The sequence below is a fragment of the Acomys minous genome (assembly GCF_964271855.1).
Source record: "Acomys minous genome assembly, chromosome: 3".
Lineage (NCBI taxonomy): Eukaryota > Metazoa > Chordata > Mammalia > Rodentia > Muridae > Acomys > Acomys minous.
The window spans coordinates 16,330,429-16,349,114 of NC_140485.1; the positions used below are offsets into that span (position 1 = coordinate 16,330,429).

At 49.3% G+C, this 18,686-nt stretch overlaps 1 protein-coding gene across 1 annotated transcript; it reads right to left on the bottom strand.

The window, feature by feature from the left end:
• Positions 1–331: 331 nt before the first annotated feature.
• On the bottom strand, positions 332–18,449 carry CHGB (chromogranin B). The gene is made up of 5 exons (XM_084777121.1): positions 18,196–18,449; positions 9,195–9,241; positions 8,369–8,462; positions 1,235–2,964; positions 332–638 (listed from the first exon to the last, which is right to left on the bottom strand). The coding sequence occupies exons 1-5, from the start codon at positions 18,242–18,244 to the stop codon at positions 561–563; spliced, it is 1,998 nt and encodes a 665-aa protein (XP_084633247.1). The 5' UTR covers positions 18,245–18,449; the 3' UTR covers positions 332–560.
• Between the last annotated feature and the right edge of the window lie 237 nt (positions 18,450–18,686).

Genomic DNA, 18,686 nt, shown 5'->3' on the forward strand with positions numbered 1-18,686 from the left:
TCTGAGCTGGTTGAAATAGCCCAGTGTGTAAAGCACTTGCTACCAAGCCAGTTGGCCTGATTTTTAATCTCAGAGAACCAACTCATGAAGGTTGTCCCTGGAACAACCGCCCCTACACACAGAATGAATAAATAAAATGAAATAAAAATTTCAAGTACTATATTTTTTAAATGGGTTCTTCAAGGCTGTATTATCTCTATTAGCTGAGGGTAGGAGACACGTATTTTATTCTCTTTTTCTTTATATCCTGCAATAATTTACTCAAGAAGAATGGATTTCAAAATTACATTCTTCCTAACTAACCCAAAGAAAGCTAAGACCCAAGAAGGACTTTGTTTCAGGTAAATCTTTTATTGTTTATGTTTCAAAGACAGTAACACAGTCATTGTCACAGGCATGTGAACATCTATTTTGCAGGAAAAATATGCTACAAGTCACACTGGTCACATAGCATTAGCATTCTGGCAAATGCATCAAACACTTAGTAAATAGTAAATTCTGCTCCCTGCCTTTGGCTGAATCAATGGCGTCTTTTAGTGAACGGCTGGGCTCTCCGACTGTCAGCCCCGGTGGCTGAACTTTTCTGCGATCTTCTGCAGTTCCAGATCCATGGCAGCCAAGTTCTCCAGTTCCTTTCTCTGAGAAACAGAAAAGTGGAGCGCTCAGGTCAATTCATACTGTCCCAGTTCAGGGGGCTCTAAGGAGAGAGGGGGATTTTAGGTATAACAGAGGCTGCCTGAGTCAGCCAACACCTGGGGCCTTCAAAGTGTGCTTTGTCCTGACCAGTAGGTTGGGTGCCCCTCAAGAAATTGCCCAGGAATGAGGATTCCTGGGTCCCCTCCAAAAGTGCTTGAATGAGAAACCCCCGGGGGGGGGGGTGTCAGAAATGCCTGCAACTCTGATGCACTTTCAAGTTCGAGAAGCACCACCTGGCATAATCAAATTAGGTAAAGGCCCCTGGTTACTCCTAAACCAGCATCTCTGGGGTTGGACCCCAGACACAGTAGCTTTCCAAGCTCCCTAAGCAAGGTGCGAAATGCTGTAGATCAGAGAAGGGGAGGGGGGCGGGGGCGGAGATTTGCACCATGGCTAGAAATGAACCCTGCTCTGGACTAGGGGATCACATCCTCACAGTGAGAGTTCCCACCTGTCTCTCCCCGTTGTCAGACATGAGGATGCTAACATCAACCTTAATCATCATAACCTAATTCTAAGCCAAAGACTCAAACTGTACCTCTTCCTCAGTCAGAACTCTCTGGTCAGCCCCGGCCTTTTCATCTTCCGCCTCCTGGTGAGGCCCCATCTGCTCCTCCGAGTCGTAGAAGTCAGGAAATTCGGCTGCCTTCTTCCTGTAGTGAAGGAGCTGGCTCAGCTCAGCCGCTCCATCATATGGCCTTTTGAAGTCCAGGTGAGGGTCCCTGGCAAAGCCTCTCTTCTCATATCCCCAGTTTACATCCTCTGAGAAGGGCCTTTTCTCCCACCAGTCATAGTTGTACTCTGGGAAGAAATTCTTCTCATTCAAGGTCAACCCATTTCCATCTTCACCTTCGGCCTCGAGAAAACCGTCACCTGGCTTGTCTTTTTTCTCAAAGTCACTGTTCTTCCACTGGAGAGGGTCAAAGTAGGGGTTGAAGAGCGCCCCCAACCGCTTTCTCTTTTCAGTGGTGGCATAGGGTGCGTAGTGTCTGTCCAGAAGCCTTGCCTCCTCCCTGCTTTCTTCTGGTTCTAACACCTCTTCCTGTTGCCACCATTTCCCTTGGTCCCCTTCCTCGCCATAGCTGAGGTAATTTTTCTGTTCTTGCCATTTGCTTTGTGGATACCTTTTTGCCTTATCTATTGGGCTTTCATGAACAGGGTAGTGCTCTTCTTCTAGAAACCTTTTTTCCTCTCTGGTGTCACCTGGCTCACCTGCCCTGCCTCTGTGTTGGCGTCCCTTTGCCCCATCATAGCCCCACTCTTCCTCAGTTTCTTCGCTGTGTCTGTTCACTGTGCTTTCACGCTCGGAGTTGGCACGGTTTCTCTTGTAATCCCTTTCCTGCCTCTCCTCACTCTGAGGCCTTGGAGCTCTGTCCTCTTCACTTCCTCTGCCCCCATGATTTGGTCCCCGAAGGTCCTCGGGAACCTGGAAACCTGGATGGTTTCTCATTTCCTCCCCATATTCAGGCTCTTCCTCGGAAGCCCTGTAGCGCGTTGGACGGTGGCCCCACTGTTCTCCTAAACTGGCTGTAGCCACATCTGCCTCCTCCGACTCCTCAGCACGTCTCCTTCCCTCAGATAGAGGCTGCCCTTCTTGAGGGGGCTTGCTGGGCCGGCTTCTCCCATGGTGGTGTCTCGGCCGACGTTTGGCTACTTCAGTGGCTGCGTCTTCCTCACCTTCCTCTGATTCTTCCTGGCTCTGGTCATGGTTGCTAAGCGCCTGGGGTTTCTCCTGTGCCCTTGCCTCCTCTCTACTCTCCTGGCTGCTTTGCTCCCTGCTGTGTGTCTTCTCAGAGAGCCCCATAGAGTGTGCGTCTGCTCTGGCCACTGACTCTTCTCTTTTCTTAGCTGGAGCCTCGCTTCTTTCGTTAGAGAAGGTGTTCTGTCTCTCTCCAGAATCTTCAAGATGTTTCTCTTCACCAGCATCTGCCCTGTGCTCCCCCTTTGGGTGAGTCTTGCCTTCTTCTTTCCTTTCCTCTCTCTCCCTCTCTCCCGAATGCTGGATCTTTGCTTCTTTGGACACCTGTTGGTTGGAGAGATGGAGGCTCTCCTGGGGTTCATCTGTGTCCTCTTGGCTCTGTCCTCCCTCTGTCCACTTCTCATTTTCTATCTTTGTCTGGCCCCGAGAGTCTTCTGCTGGAGTTCCTGTTTCCTCTCTGCTGGAAGGCCAGTGGGCTATGGAGGCACCAGCTGGGTCTCTTAGCAACCGTACTTCAAATTTCTTGTTTTCGTTTTCATCTTTCTCTTCGCCTTTGACGTCTTTCCCACCTATAATGAAAAGGTAGGAGTAAGTACAGCTGCAGAAATGCTTGAGGTTTGATACCAGCCTCAGTGATGACTACAAATTCCACAGACCCTGGAAGATGGGTACGTAATAGAGGATATATTTGGGTCTTTGAAAAGCTGATGGTACGGAAGCTCTTTGGTTGTGTTTAAATCTAATGAGCTCTCCACATGTTTAAGTTTTCATAGTACCTACCCAAATCTCTGTTTGTGGCTGACAACGATCAAACTGAAATCCATTTGTAACTTAAGGAAAGACTGGAATTTAGGACCAGGAGAACTCTTACAATTCATCTGGCTCAGCCTCCTTGCTTTTCAGGTATAAAAGACATGGAGACTCAGAGTGATATAACTCATGAGCATTCCTTCCACAGTTGAGGAAGGTGGAGAAGGGCTTTAATTATAACCCAACTAAATAACATTAAGTAGCAAAACAGCAAGTACTAAGATTCAAAGAAGGATCCAAAATGTAATTATTTATTGGACTTTGTTTTACGGTCAGTTGTGTGGGCCCTATCCAGCAGGGAATGGCAGCTTAACTTAGCTCTGTCATGCGCTGTGCATTTCGTCCTACAATGGACTGGATCTCACAGTGGTCCCACACCATCTCATCAGGTGGTGATACCGAAGCGTTTTCTGTAAGTGCACTCAGCTGTGTTCGTACAGCAAGAAGATGCCTAATGATACTCTTCTCAGAATCATTAAAGGATGCCTGGCTGCAATGAGTGACAGGAAGGGGAATAGGCAAAGGAGGATGTGCTCAGTCCTGACGTGGCTTGATGTGCTGGGGTGGGCTGATACAGGGCAGTGGCTCCCCTTTCCTCAGAAGAAAAGGAGGGGGACAGGAGAAGAGATGGGAGGGTGGGACTGAGAAGAGAGGAAGGAGGGGGCTGTGTTCAGGATGTAAAGTGATATAGATAGATAGATAGATAGATAGATAGATAGATAGATAGAGATATATTTCAGGATGTAAAGTATATATATATATATATATATATATATATATATATATATATATATATATATATATATATATATAAAGGCCTCTCTTTTTCTTCACTCAGGTCTCGCCCAGTCCACATGCTCTTTGATGCTGAGAATAAGTTTCAGCACACTGGGCTGTCTCTGTGTTTCATGAGTCAGCAGCAGATGACAGAACTGGCATTTGCTGCTCTCTTCCATCTTTTCCAAATGTCAATAAGTCCTTTACTCTATCCTTCCCAAGGGTACCCTAGGGAAAGAGACGTGGAGGTCACATTGTCCTTGTTGTTAGTTGAGAGGGCTTATGCTGTAACCTCTTCCACCAAGTTCAGATAGAAGACCTGAAGCCAAGGCCACTGGCAGCTGAGCGCCAACATCAGCATCACCCCTCATGGGAGCCACTAGCTCTTTGTGGCTAAAGAACACGTGAGATTTGGTTGAGCAAACCAAGACCTGCTATACACAGCAGATGCCCAAGACTTCATACAAAAAAAGAGAATGTATTAAAATAACACTTTTTGGTAGTTTGGGAGCTATTAAATATATTGAGTATATAAAATACATTAGACAAAATGAGATACGCAGTTGACATTAATTGCACTTGTAATTTTTTTACTTTTAAAATATGTCCACTAGAAATCTGACATTATATTTGCAGTTCATACTATAGTTCTTTTGAACAGGGCTGATGGACCTATTTGTTTGTTTCCTTTTAGACACAAGTTTATTATAGGTTAATAGGTAGGAGGAGCTTAGGAGAGAGAAAGAAAGCATAACAGGAGCAGATGCCATGAGTCACTTTGGACTGATATTTACAAAGGACAAAATTTATCTATCTAATAAAATATTCAAGAAACCATAGCTAGTTTGTACATCTCTATGAAAATACAGCCTGGCATGACCATGATGCTTTCGTGTCTGCTGAAATGTCTCTGGCCTTCTAAATATAGGCATTTGAACACTGCCTCATTTGTCACAGGTCCCTGCAGCATGCAAGAGCCCATGATGACGTCAGGACGATTATGACTTCTCTGCCAGCTTGGGCTACGAAGTGAATTTAAGACAAGCTGGAATAACAAACAAGCCTAGTCAAAAAAAAAAAAAAAAAAAAAGAAAGAAAGAAAGAAAAAGAAGAGCCCATGGTAGTACATGCAGTGCTGGGGTAGAGCTAATTATAATTAGGTGGGCACAAGTAAGCAAGGAGATTTTGGGGTGGTAGCCTTGACTCCTTGTGGCCCCTTTTCAAGTTCCTATCTTGAGTTACTAACTGATGCTATGATAGTTTGGGGAGGAAGGCCTTGGAAGGTTCTTAGGTCTTGAGTGGAGCTCTCTCATGATGACAGCAGGGTCCTAAGAAGGGGACCCATGAGAGCCACAACCTTCCTTCACACAAGAGGACACAGTAAGAAGAAGATGGCCATGTGGTAAGAAGATGGCCGGGCAGCCAGCAAGTGGGACCTTACCAGGCACCTTGATTTTTATCTACCAGCTCCTACAACTGTGAGAAATCAATGTGTACTATTTAAGCCGACAATGGGCCTGTCACACTGTCTGTGGGGCTCACAGCTGACTCAGGCAGACAGATGCTGATGTCATGCTCGGAACCTGCTGGAGGACGGCAGAGGCCACATGCTCCTCTTCCTGCCTGATTTAGGGAGTGAGGTGTCTTAAGTGTCAAGAACAGAAGTATTTGTATTTTTTTTTCTGTGTTAAATATGTACTTCCCTATAGCAGCTTGTGCCTGGAGCTGAGCACTTCTGCCTAAATTTAGCTCTAAGCCCAGCAGGTGAGACTGGGAGGGCTGATTAGCTGGTAGAGTCTTGGCCAATCTGTAACCAAAGTATGACACTCACTCTTGCTCACAGGAAAAAGGGGAGCATGCGTCGCATCCATCATGTTGCAAAGTGGACCAGGTCAACCTTGGTCAACCCTAGCTGGAGATATCTTGTACCTGGTAAGAAACTGAACTTCTAAGTCCTCTTTAAGCCCAAAACAAACAAACAAAAACAAAAACAAAACAACAACGAGAGAAACCTACAGTTCTTCCCTTCTCTCCAAATACTTGTTTTCTCACTGAGTGCAGGAGAGTGGGAACAGAGACAAGGCTTGGCATGGAACACAGGCCAAGCAGTGACGTTTCCCTCCGCTGAGCTCAGCATGGGAGTCTGCCCATCAGGCTAGGAGAAGGAAGCCTAAGGCCAGGAGACAAGAAGCTACAACAGGACGAGCTTGGTGTGGCCCAGAACTGATTCCCTTTGGCCTGCACTTCAGAGGCAATATCTAAATAGCAAATGTCACTTTAAGCCATCAAACATTTAAGCAGAGTGGTGCATACCTTTAATCCCAGCACTTGGGAGACAAGCAGCTGGATCTCTGTGAGTTCAAAGCCAACCCAATAGCTTACATAGTGAATTCTAGGCTGGCAAGAACTACATAGTAAGATATAGTGAGATCATGTCTCAAAAATAAAAATATAAATAAATAAATGAAAAGATAGATAGATAGATAGATAGATAGATAGATAGAAGACAGACAATTTAACTCGGTGGTAAAATGCTTACACGCCTTGGGCTTGATATTCACCACCACCAAACCAAAAATAAAAAAATAAAAAATAAATTATTTACTTCCTTTGAAAATGTTCAAGTTCTGAATAGCAAAATATGGTAACAGATTGTGTAGTTTCCCCCCAAAAAACGAGAACCCAGAAGGACAAATTCCTGTGAAAGGCACGGCCCCTCCCCTCCCCCAATCAGGCTGCTGTGCTGTACTGCTGTCCCTGAAACTCGGGCCCATGCTGCTGGACTACTTACTTATCCTCAGAAGGGCCCACTCTGCTGTCCCTGAGATGGGGCCCACGCTGCTGCTGTGCTACTAATCTTCTGCTCTGAGTCTTTCTTGCTCCCTCGTGGTTTTGTGTCTAGCCTGAGTGATGCTTGAAGCTGCAACCCGAAGGAGCACTTCCATCTTCCTGGTCTTTCTGTCTCTATCTGTTTGTTTTGTGTCCTTTTTAGAGATCTGGGTCCATTGTTTACTTCTCTGGAGTAGGATCAACAGATACCTAAGTTCCCAGGGCACAATTGGCAGGCTGGAATTACTATGGCTACAGGCTGAGGGCTAAGTACCTAATTTTGGAGACAAGAAAAGTCTGGCATTCGGTAATGTTCTCCTGAGCAATCATGGCTTTCTGGTGACCTTATATGACAGACCCTTCCCTTTGCACTCATCTGGTAAATGAAGACAGGGAAAGGGTAACTGCAAAACATGTTGGTCCAGAGAAGTGCCATTCGCTTCCTGTAGTGATTTAGAACCCCTTGCCTGTACAAGCAGAAGATAAACTTGAGAAACACAGAAGCATCTTGACTGGAATGGCATGGGGCAGCTTCCATTAACTGTTTAATGAGGCTCCTCCCGTCTCAGACCACCCCATACCTGCCATGATTCTGAGGCAGATTGAGTTAACCCAGGTTACTCTGAGCCAATCGCCCATGGTTGTTATTGTATCCTTTTATGCATAAACCCCACGTACTGCACAAGAGTGTGTGTCTGGTAATTAGAGATCTTAAAGGTAAAAAGTAAGAACTCACTGTTCCCAGCTTAACTAAAGACTCCAGGGCAGTGGAAACAGTTCACAGGCGCAGGATTTCTTTGAACTGGCCTGGCTTCCCAAATGACAAGGGCTGTACAGAGAGCCTTGTAAAAACCTGTTAACAGTCAACACTGCTTACATCTCTGTCTAAACTTCGCGTTCCACAGAAGCTCCTTAGTACAGAGAAAATACTCCAGTAGCCTCAGAGCACTCTGTCTACCTTGCCCTCCCCTACCCTTCCAGCACTCTCTCAGCCACCCCCTTCACCTACCCACACGCAAGTACTTCCCATGCCTCTCTCCTCCCAAATGAATACCCATTTTGATTTTGAGGTTTTTTTGTTTGTTTGTTTGTTTGTTTGTTTTTTGTTTTGTTTTGTTTTTCGAGACAGGGTTTCTCTGTGTAGCCTTGGCTGTCCTGGATTCACTTTGTAGACCAGGCTGGCCTCGAACTCACAGCGATCCGCCTGCCTCTGCCTCCCAAGTGCTGGGATTAAAGGCGTGTGCCACCACGCCTGGCCCATTTTGATTTTTTAAAAAGATGAAATTAAAGAATTTAAGAACTGATGGGCAGCCCAAAGACTGCAGTTAACGTCAATTCCCTTTCTGAAAGAGTAAACCTAGAGGGAAAAAACATCTTCCCATGTCAGACAACCACTAAGGGACCAGAAATTATATCGCTGTCTCCCGAGGTACCAGTCTAGTCAATCAAACTATCTGTTGAGTTATACCACAGTGATGCCTCTGCAGGTAAGGCAGAGGCTGCAGGAAGAAGATCCACTGCAGGCACAAAGGTCTTCCTGAAGTCAGGGACACTTACTCCTCTCCAGGAGTTGCCGGCACTCAGGAGTGATGGTTGGAGCAGTGGATTTGGACAGGGCGTTTGAGAGAACTTCAATGATGCAGCGAGTCACCTGTGAGAAAACGTAAAAGCATGTTGGCTGGTGCCTACCCAGATCTAGCCAATGGGCAGAACATTCTCCACAGTTGAGTGGAGAGTGGAGTATGATTTTCACATGTACTCTGGTGCTTCATATTTGACCATGTCGCCTGGAGAGGGAGACCTGGTGGCATTCAGAGGAAGGATAGCAGGCTACCAAGAAGAGACTTGATACCCTATTAGCATACACAGGGGGAGGAAATCCCCCTCAGGAACAGTCATAGGGGAGGGGAGTAAGGGGAAAATGGGAGGGAGGGAAGGATGGGAGGATACATGGGATGGGATAACCATTGAGATGTAACAAGAATAAATTAATGAAAAATTAAAAGAAAAAAAAGCATGTGACAGGAACACCTGTCACAGGAGGCTTGAGCATGTGACTGGGATGGATACAGGATCCTCAGGGCAGGGATGCAGACTTAGAGGACCATGAGGAAGCCTCCAAGGGTACAACACTGCAAAATGGACGAAGACATAAAGACCCACTTCTAAGCAGGTTAGAGGGGAATTGTCTTGGTTCTCAGGAAGATTAAACCCTCTGGGAAGGATGTGTGTGCATTTACCACGGGAGGGGCATCATTTATCCCAGTTTCTAAGGGACGAAACTGATTTTACAAAACAACATGGGAGAGGGAGCTGCCAAAGGGAGCGAGGCAGTCTAGGGCATGTTCGCATGTCAAGCCTCTTGACCAACATCTCTGCTTACCGTCTCTTCACTGTGACTCCTGTTATCCACTGGAGCCGAGCCGACAGCTTTGAAGGAGAAAAATGGAAAATGTTGAGTTGAATTCTTTGAGACTGAATGAATCAAATTTGCCCAGTTGCCCTGTTTTCCTTGAGGGGGATGCAGAGCGAATACTTCACAGAACCGATGGCCGGGATGATGACAATGGTTGCTTGTACACATGTGTGCACATGTACATACATGTGTGCATACACAGTTGTTTCCCCACCCCCAACAATGCCTTAAACATATATGGAAACAGATGCTGCTTTACAGCCTATATAAATCAAACCCAGACCAAATTTGAGGAGGCTCTTAAGTTTTGACAATTTCCCACGTCTTGAAATGGTTACACAGTTGTCCTATATTTGTGAAGTTTGTTAAGCTGTCCATCACTCTATACAGTTTTTTACATTCTGTGCAATAATAATTTTTTAAATCAAAATAGAATCAGGTGCCCCACAATTCTTTCCCTTTGTCTACACTGAGTGGCTAGGTCTGTAGATCTCTCTCCCTCTCTATCTTTCTCTTTCTCTCTCTCTCTTTAAATCCACTCTTCTAAACTCATAAAAACACAGATATTAAAGGCCAGGCATGGTGGTGCACACCTTTAATCATAGCACTCAGAAGGCAGAGGCAGGAGGATCTATGTGAGTGAACTCAAGGCCAGCTCCATCTACATGACTTCCAGGACTGAATAGAGATCATCAATCACTCAAGACCTTTGTTTAAACAGCATGCTTCTGCATTTGTTCCAGTGTTCTGTTTTTCTGCATTGTATACAGTTGCATAATTGTATACACACTTGACTAGAACTAGAAGTGTCAACTTCTCCAGAACATTGTTAAAGTTAGAATATCCACATGGCATTTAGAAACTAGTGTGTGACAGTATGTCTCAAAGGAAGAAAAATAATATTCAAGATTTTATGAGACTCCGCGTGACGTAAATCAGCATTTGAAGAGTCTTTGTTGTTCAGGAAATACCCAGTGACTGGCACCTGCCTGCACCCTGTCTCCCCCAACCCTCATGTCTCCCCCAACCCTCATGTCTCCCCACCCTCATGTCTCTCCCGCGCTCATGTCTCTCCACCCTCATGTCTCTCCACCCTCATGTCTCTCCACCCTCATGTCTCTCCCGCCCTCATGTCTCTCCCGCCCTCATGTCTCTCCCGCCCTCATGTCTCTCCCGCCCTCATGTCTCTCCACCCTCATGTCTCTCCACCCTCATGTCTCTCCACCCTCATGTCTCTCCATCCTCATGTCTCTCCACCCTCATGTCTCTCCACCCTCATGTCTCTCCATCCTCATGTCTCTCCCCACCCTCATGTCTCTCCATCCTCATGTCTCTCCACCCTCATGTCTCTCCACCCTCATGTCTCTCCCGCCCTCATGTCTCTCCCGCCCTCATGTCTCTCCACCCTCATGTCTCTCCACCCTCATGTCTCTCCACCCTCATGTCTCTCCCCACCCTCATGACTCCCCACCCTCATGTCTCTCCACCCTCATGTCTCTCCACCCTCATGTCTCTCCCGCCCTCATGTCTCTCCACCCTCATGTCTCTCCCGCCCTCATGTCTCTCCATCCTCATGTCTCTCCACCCTCATGTCTCTCCACCCTCATGTCTCTCCCGCCCTCATGTCTCTCCACCCTCATGTCTCTCCCGCCCTCATGTCTCTCCACCCTCATGTCTCTCCACCCTCATGTCTCTCCCGCCCTCATGTCTCTCCCGCCCTCATGTCTCTCCATCCTCATGTCTCTCCACCCTCATGTCTCTCCACCCTCATGTCTCTCCCGCCCTCATGTCTCTCCACCCTCATGTCTCTCCCGCCCTCATGTCTCCCCGCCCTCATGTCTCTCCCGCCCTCATGTCTCTCCCGCCCTCATGTCTCTCCACCCTCATGTCTCTCCACCCTCATGTCTCTCCCCACCCTCATGTCTCTCCACCCTCATGTCTCTCCCCACCCTCATGTCTCTCCATCCTCATGTCTCTCCACCCTCATGTCTCTCCACCCTCATGTCTCTCCACCCTCATGTCTCTCCACCCTCATGTCTCTCCCCACCCTCATGTCTCTCCCCACCCTCATGTCTCTCCCGCCCTCATGTCTCTCCCGCCCTCATGTCTCTCCACCCTCATGTCTCTCCACCCTCATGTCTCTCCACCCTCATGTCTCTCCACCCTCATGTCTCTCCCCACCCTCATGTCTCCCCACCCTCATGTCTCTCCACCCTCATGTCTCTCCACCCTCATGTCTCTCCCGCCCTCATGTCTCTCCACCCTCATGTCTCTCCACCCTCATGTCTCTCCCCACCCTCATGTCTCCCCACCCTCATGTCTCTCCACCCTCATGTCTCTCCACCCTCATGTCTCTCCCGCCCTCATGTCTCTCCATCCTCATGTCTCTCCCGCCCTCATGTCTCTCCATCCTCATGTCTCTCCACCCTCATGTCTCTCCATCCTCATGTCTCTCCACCCTCATGTCTCCCCGCCCTCATGTCTCTCCACCCTCATGTCTCTCCACCCTCATGTCTCTCCACCCTCATGTCTCTCCCGCCCTCATGTCTCTCCCGCCCTCATGTCTCTCCCCACCCTCATGTCTCTCCACCCTCATGTCTCTCCACCCTCATGTCTCTCTCCACCCTCATGTCTCTCCCGCCCTCATGTCTCTCCCGCCCTCATGTCTCTCCCGCCCTCATGTCTCTCCCCACCCTCATGTCTCTCCACCCTCATGTCTCTCCACCCTCATGTCTCTCCACCCTCATGTCTCTCCACCCTCATGTCTCTCCCCACCCTCATGTCTCTCCACCCTCATGTCTCTCCACCCTCATGTCTCTCCACCCTCATGTCTCTCCCGCCCTCATGTCTCTCCCGCCCTCATGTCTCTCCACCCTCATGTCTCTCCACCCTCATGTCTCTCCACCCTCATGTCTCTCCACCCTCATGTCTCTCCACCCTCATGTCTCTCCACCCTCATGTCTCTCCACCCTCATGTCTCTCCCGCCCTCATGTCTCTCCCCACCCTCATGTCTCTCCCCACCCTCATGTCTCTCCACCCTCATGTCTCCCCGCCCTCATGTCTCTCCCCGCCCTCATGTCTCTCCACCCTCATGTCTCTCCCCACCCTCATGTCTCTCCCGCCCTCATGTCTCTCCACCCTCATGTCTCTCCACCCTCATGTCTCCCCACCCTCATGTCTCTCCACCCTCATGTCTCTCCACCCTCATGTCTCTCCACCCTCATGTCTCTCCACCCTCATGTCTCCCCGCCCTCATGTCTCTCCCCGCCCTCATGTCTCTCCACCCTCATGTCTCTCCCCACCCTCATGTCTCTCCCGCCCTCATGTCTCTCCACCCTCATGTCTCTCCACCCTCATGTCTCTCCCCACCCTCATGTCTCTCCACCCTCATGTCTCTCCACCCTCATGTCTCTCCCCACCCTCATGTCTCTCCCCACCCTCATGTCTCTCCCCGCCCTCATGTCTCTCCCCACCCTCATGTCTCTCCCGCCCTCATGTCTCTCCCGCCCTCATGTCTCTCCCCACCCTCATGTCTCTCCCCACCCTCATGTCTCTCCCCACCCTCATGTCTCTCCACCCTCATGTCTCTCCCCACCCTCATGTCTCTCCCCACCCTCATGTCTCTCCCGCCCTCATGTCTCTCCCGCCCTCATGTCTCTCCCCACCCTCATGTCTCTCCACCCTCATGTCTCTCCCCACCCTCATGTCTCTCCACCCTCATGTCTCTCCCCACCCTCATGTCTCTCCCCACCCTCATGTCTCTCCCGCCCTCATGTCTCTCCCCGCCCTCATGTCTCTCCCCACCCTCATGTCTCTCCACCCTCATGTCTCTCCCCACCCTCATGTCTCTCCACCCTCATGTCTCTCCCCACCCTCATGTCTCTCCACCCTCATGTCTCTCCCCGCCCTCATGTCTCCCCCACCCTCATGTCTCTCCCCACCCTCATGTCTCTCCACCCTCATGTCTCTCCCCGCCCTCATGTCTCTTTCCACCCTCATGTCTCTCCCGCCCTCATGTCTCTCCCGCCCTCATGTCTCTCCCCACCCTCATGTCTCTCCACCCTCATGTCTCTCCCCACCCTCATGTCTCTCCCCACCCTCATGTCTCTCCCCGCCCTCATGTCTCTCCCCACCCTCATGTCTCTCCCGCCCTCATGTCTCTCCCGCCCTCATGTCTCTCCACCCTCATGTCTCTCCACCCTCATGTCTCTCCACCCTCATGTTTCTCCCGCCCTCATGTCTCTCCCGCCCTCATGTCTCTCCCCGCCCTCATGTCTCTCCCCGCCCTCATGTCTCTCCCCACCCTCATGTCTCTCCCCACCCTCATGTCTCTCCACCCTCATGTCTCTCCCGCCCTCATGTCTCTCCCGCCCTCATGTCTCTCCACCCTCATGTCTCTCCCCACCCTCATGTCTCTCCCCACCCTCATGTCTCTCCCCGCCCTCATGTCTCTCCCCACCCTCATGTCTCTCCCGCCCTCATGTCTCTCCCGCCCTCATGTCTCTCCCGCCCTCATGTCTCTCCCCACCCTCATGTCTCTCCCCACCCTCATGTCTCTCCCCACCCTCATGTCTCTCCCGCCCTCATGTCTCTCCCGCCCTCATGTCTCTCCACCCTCATGTCTCTCCCCACCCTCATGTCTCTCCCCGCCCTCATGTCTCTCCCCGCCCTCATGTCTCTCCCCACCCTCATGTCTCTCCCGCCCTCATGTCTCTCCCGCCCTCATGTCTCTCCCCGCCCTCATGTCTCTCCCCACCCTCATGTCTCTCCCCACCCTCATGTCTCTCCCGCCCTCATGTCTCTCCCGCCCTCATGTCTCTCCCCACCCTCATGTCTCTCCCGCCCTCATGTCTCTCCACCCTCATGTCTCTCCCGCCCTCATGTCTCTCCACCCTCATGTCTCTCCACCCTCATGTCTCTCCCGCCCTCATGTCTCTCCCGCCCTCATGTCTCTCCCGCCCTCATGTCTCTCCACCCTCATGTCTCTCCACCCTCATGTCTCTCCCGCCCTCATGTCTCTCCCGCCCTCATGTCTCTCCCGCCCTCATGTCTCTCCCCGCCCTCATGTCTCTCCCCACCCTCATGTCTCTCCACCCTCTTGTCTCTCCCCACCCTCATGTCTCTCCCGCCCTCATGTCTCTCCCGCCCTCATGTCTCTCCCCGCCCTCATGTCTCTCCCCACCCTCATGTCTCTCCCCACCCTCATGTCTCTCCCCGCCCTCATGTCTCTCCCCGCCCTCATGTCTCTCCCGCCCTCATGTCTCTCCCCGCCCTCATGTCTCTCCCCGCCCTCATGTCTCTCCCCGCCCTCATGTCTCTCCCCACCCTCATGTCTCTCCCCACCCTCATGTCTCTCCCCGCCCTCATGTCTCTCCCGCCCTCATGTCTCTCCACCCTCATGTCTCTCCCGCCCTCATGTCTCTCCACCCTCATGTCTCTCCACCCTCATGTCTCTCCCCACCCTCATGTCTCTCCACCCTCATGTCTCTCCACCCTCATGTCTCTCCCGCCCTCATGTCTCTCCCGCCCTCATGTCTCTCCCACCCTCATGTCTCTCCCGCCCTCATGTCTCTCCACCCTCATGTCTCCCCCACCCTCATGTCTCTCCCACCCTCATGTCTCTCCCGCCCTCATGTCTCTCCACCCTCATGTCTCTCCCGCCCTCATGTCTCTCCCACCCTCATGTCTCTCCCACCCTCATGTCTCTCCCGCCCTCATGTCTCTCCACCCTCATGTCTCCCCCACCCTCATGTCTCTCCCGCCCTCATGTCTCTCCCGCCCTCATGTCTCTCCCGCCCTCATGTCTCTCCACCCTCATGTCTCTCCACCCTCACACTGCTTTCATTCTTCTACCTTCCACTCCCCCTTTGTTTTGTCTAATGACTTCTGCTACAGAAGCTCAAAGCCTTTACAATCATTTCCACTGCTACAGTATAAACAGCACTATACTGGAAGAAACTCAAAGAGGAGAGGTTTCTTCTTGGTCCCCAGAACAGGAGACCTAGCTATGGCAGGAGCAAAAGCCTCTGGCATCAGACACTAAAGCTACTCAAACGCAGTTTATTTATCGCCAGCACCCTAGCCTTGCTGCCCAATTGTTTTCTCCCCAAACCTCTTCAAACGCCTACTCATCCCCACCCAATCCATTGCCTATATCAACCCAGAAATAAAAATACATGGGACTGAAATATATTTCCATGCTAGAGCAGTTTCCTAGCATGTGTGCGGTTTTAAGGTTTACCCCTTGCACCAAATAAAAGAGGAGGTGAAGAGCACTTTTCTCATTTGCTTACTTCACTAAAATGTCTTTTGCAAAGCATGGCCTGCATCTGCCCCAATTGTTTCCAGGAGCCCACTGTTATCTAGCTTTATTGGGGTCATTTAAAAATGTTTGAAAGGTGCCTAGAAAGTTGTGAAGGAAGACTTCAAGTTATTCCTCAAATGTAGGTCAAACAAACCTGGCTGGGCAACTTTTGGCACTTGGAGCTTATGTGCTTGGCTTTAGGGGTTCTGTTGCTGGTTTCCCTTCTCCTTAGTGCTGAAGATTAACGTGACAGACAATCACTCCTCAGCTGAGCCCAGCCCCAGCCCAGGGCCAGCCTTCTGTGCTACAGATGACAGCTACTTTGAGAACACACTCACTTTGGCACTTTCCTTTTTTTTTCCACCTGAAATCTGTGAAAACTTCTGGCAAGAGTAACTACGGAAGAACTACCTACCCTGGTAACAGAAGAGTCATCCTTTCCACGTTCAACCCTCCAGCCCTTCCCTCTCAATGCAGGCCCACATATATGGTTCTGCCTGCTGTTTCCCTCAATATAAGGTGAGTACTTTGCCCATACTGCCAAAGTATCAACCCTTGTCAAATTTGATGGGCAAAGGATGTCCCACTGTCCTAGACAATCAGCAGGTTACAACATACTGTTGTAGAGCATCCCTGTTTCCCCAAGGAAGGGTCCTCAGAGTCTGTTTAATAGAAAGGAACTTGGGTTTGCTTATGAAGGTGCATTGTGTACCTTGGTGAGACTGCTGTATGACTTTCATTTCTTCCAATAGAATCTGCGGTAGCAACTAAATATATATTGAGTCCCCCTAAACTGGTTTAACTTATTTTTGTAGCAAATGAGAAGTAAATTTCATGCTTATAGAAAAGTAAAACAAGCAAATGGTAAAACTTTCTCAAAGAATAAATTTGAGAACATCAGCATTCATAAGAATATTAAATTACAGCTTCAAAATAGGCTAAGCGTGTTCTTCTGTGAGTAAACCATGGGTGTCCCCAAATTCCACCAAAGTTGCAAATCAAACAAGATCTGCATAGCAAAAAAAACCCACTTTCATATAATAGGTATATCCTAATTTTCATTTCTTCATATTAATTTTTAAAGTGTTAGTTTTTTCCATAAATTTTTAAAGTGCACAGTACTTACCATAGACAGGTGTGGATCTCCTTTAAGAAGCTCTGAAATGGTAGGAAGGGAACTAGATGGCTTCCTGAGGTCTCCCTAGCAACCACGATTTTGCTAAATAACAAACTACTCAAAGTCCCTCATTGCCAGATGTGGGGAGCAGGAAACAAGGAGGTGATTGCTAAGGTACATGGTGTCTTTCTGGGGTGATGAGCATGTCCTGAAACTTGATAGTGGAGATGGTTGCAGTGTGTGGACAACTGATACACCACTGAGTTGCACACTTTTCAGCAGTAGGCTGCATGGTGCGTGAATTGTAGTCTAAAATATGAGAAAGTGTCGTGTCTCCATTTTAGTTACTATTAAATGTGAGTTTTTATTAGAATATTCCTTCATGGGAAGTATGAAAATGTTTAACCACCGCAGTTAAACGAGTTACCAAAAATGTCTCTGTTCTGTAATCTAGAAAGCAATGTAGCAACATTGTGGCCTCTTCGGCAATGCCTTCCTGAAATACTTTGGACTTGAAGAATTTTAATTATTCCGTTTATTTTGTGTAATCAAACTGAGAACATGTACTAGTTATTCAGAAGAATGATTTTTTTAAAAAAAACATAGAGAACATTACAAGTGCTATCAAGTAAATCACCTTTGACTTTTACTTTGTCAGAAACTGGACTTATTTATTCAAAGGTTTATTTTCATAGACAGGGACAGTGGCATCTAGTTAAGACTTCTAGTTGGGTATTTCAGTCTCAAAACAGAACACTTTGCTGAGGCCATCCAAAGAGCCAAAGAAAGCTGCCACCTTAATTTGGTGTGGTACTTACTTTTTAGGACCCCAATCCAAACATGGTGTTAAAGTCATTGGAGATCATGGCATAAATTTAGAGCTGTTTGGTTCAACACCACAATCTTCCACAGACAAACCGCCAAATAGTAACTACTTCAGTTTTTGTCCTTCAAATTTGACTTCAGTATGTTTACTACTGTGGAGGGACTTTCGTGGGTATAACACAGGCTTTTTTTAAATTCTAAAGTACAAAAGGAAATATCTAACACAGCTTCATATATTCATAAATTTAAAAATGGTCAACTTAAACATGAATTACTTCTCTTTCGAGATGTAAATACAAAGCATAAGCATGTTAACCCTGTAAACGCAGACACACGAAGGGAGACCTGCACACACATGTATGACATGCTCAGTGTAATGCCGTATATGCACACGGACCTAGTTCCAACTCAGCGTCATTATAATAATAGAGGAAAATTTGCAGGTACCAGCTGCATGCATTCCCACCCCGCTGCGGTCACAGAGTCTCACACACAGAATCAGACTACAAAGACTCTCTAGCCTTGTAGACATCTCTGCAGAGAACACAAATGCGGTTTTGCTTGCAAGGGCCGCACAGTCCCCGCGGGGAAAGCAAAGAAACGTTGGATTGCTCATGCCTCCCCAACTCAAAGCTGGGTAAGCAAGGGGTGTACGGGAAAGAAGAGGTGAGGTAGAGGGAAAGGCTCCGGGAGCTGTCCGAGGTGCTGAAATCCCACTCACCCGCCAGAGCTGCGGCGCCCAGGAGGCCGAGGAGCATGGCAGGCTGCATGGTGCCGCTCACCAGCTGCCTGCAGGAGGGGCACGGCTGCTGAGGGCTCCGCAGAGCAGCTGTGGCGCGGCGGGCGCAGGCCAGTCTCTTATGAAGGGACAGGCGGGGTGCAGCGCCCGGGGGCGAGCGGCGGGCGGGGGCGCCCCTCGCTCAGCCCTGACGTCACGGAGCAGCCCCGGGGCGGTGCCAGCTGGCTGAACCTCAGTGCGCTCGGCCTTCCGCAGGATCCCAGCAGGTGCAGGCAGGGATGCGGGGACACAGGAGCTGCCTATCCCAGGCGGGAGGGTGGGGGATGGGGGGAGTGGGGGGGGGACGGGGGGAGGGCAAGAGTCCAGCTCACACTGAGGCGCCTGCGCTCCAGCTCCTCCGCGCACACCTCCGAGCCTACAGATGCCAGATTGGAGGTTGTGGGATAAGTGCGATTCTGAAGTGTGTAAAAGAC

Coding starts and splice junctions, on each gene's coding strand:
- CHGB (XM_084777121.1), bottom strand. CDS start 18,244: ATGCAGCCTGCCATGCTCCTCGGCCTCCTGGGCGCCGCAGCTCTGGCG. Junction 9,242..18,195: donor GGGCGCCGCAGCTCTGGCGG/GTGAGTGGGATT, acceptor TCTCCTTCAAAG/CTGTCGGCTCGGCTCCAGTG. Junction 8,463..9,194: donor GGAGTCACAGTGAAGAGACG/GTAAGCAGAGAT, acceptor GTTTTCTCACAG/GTGACTCGCTGCATCATTGA.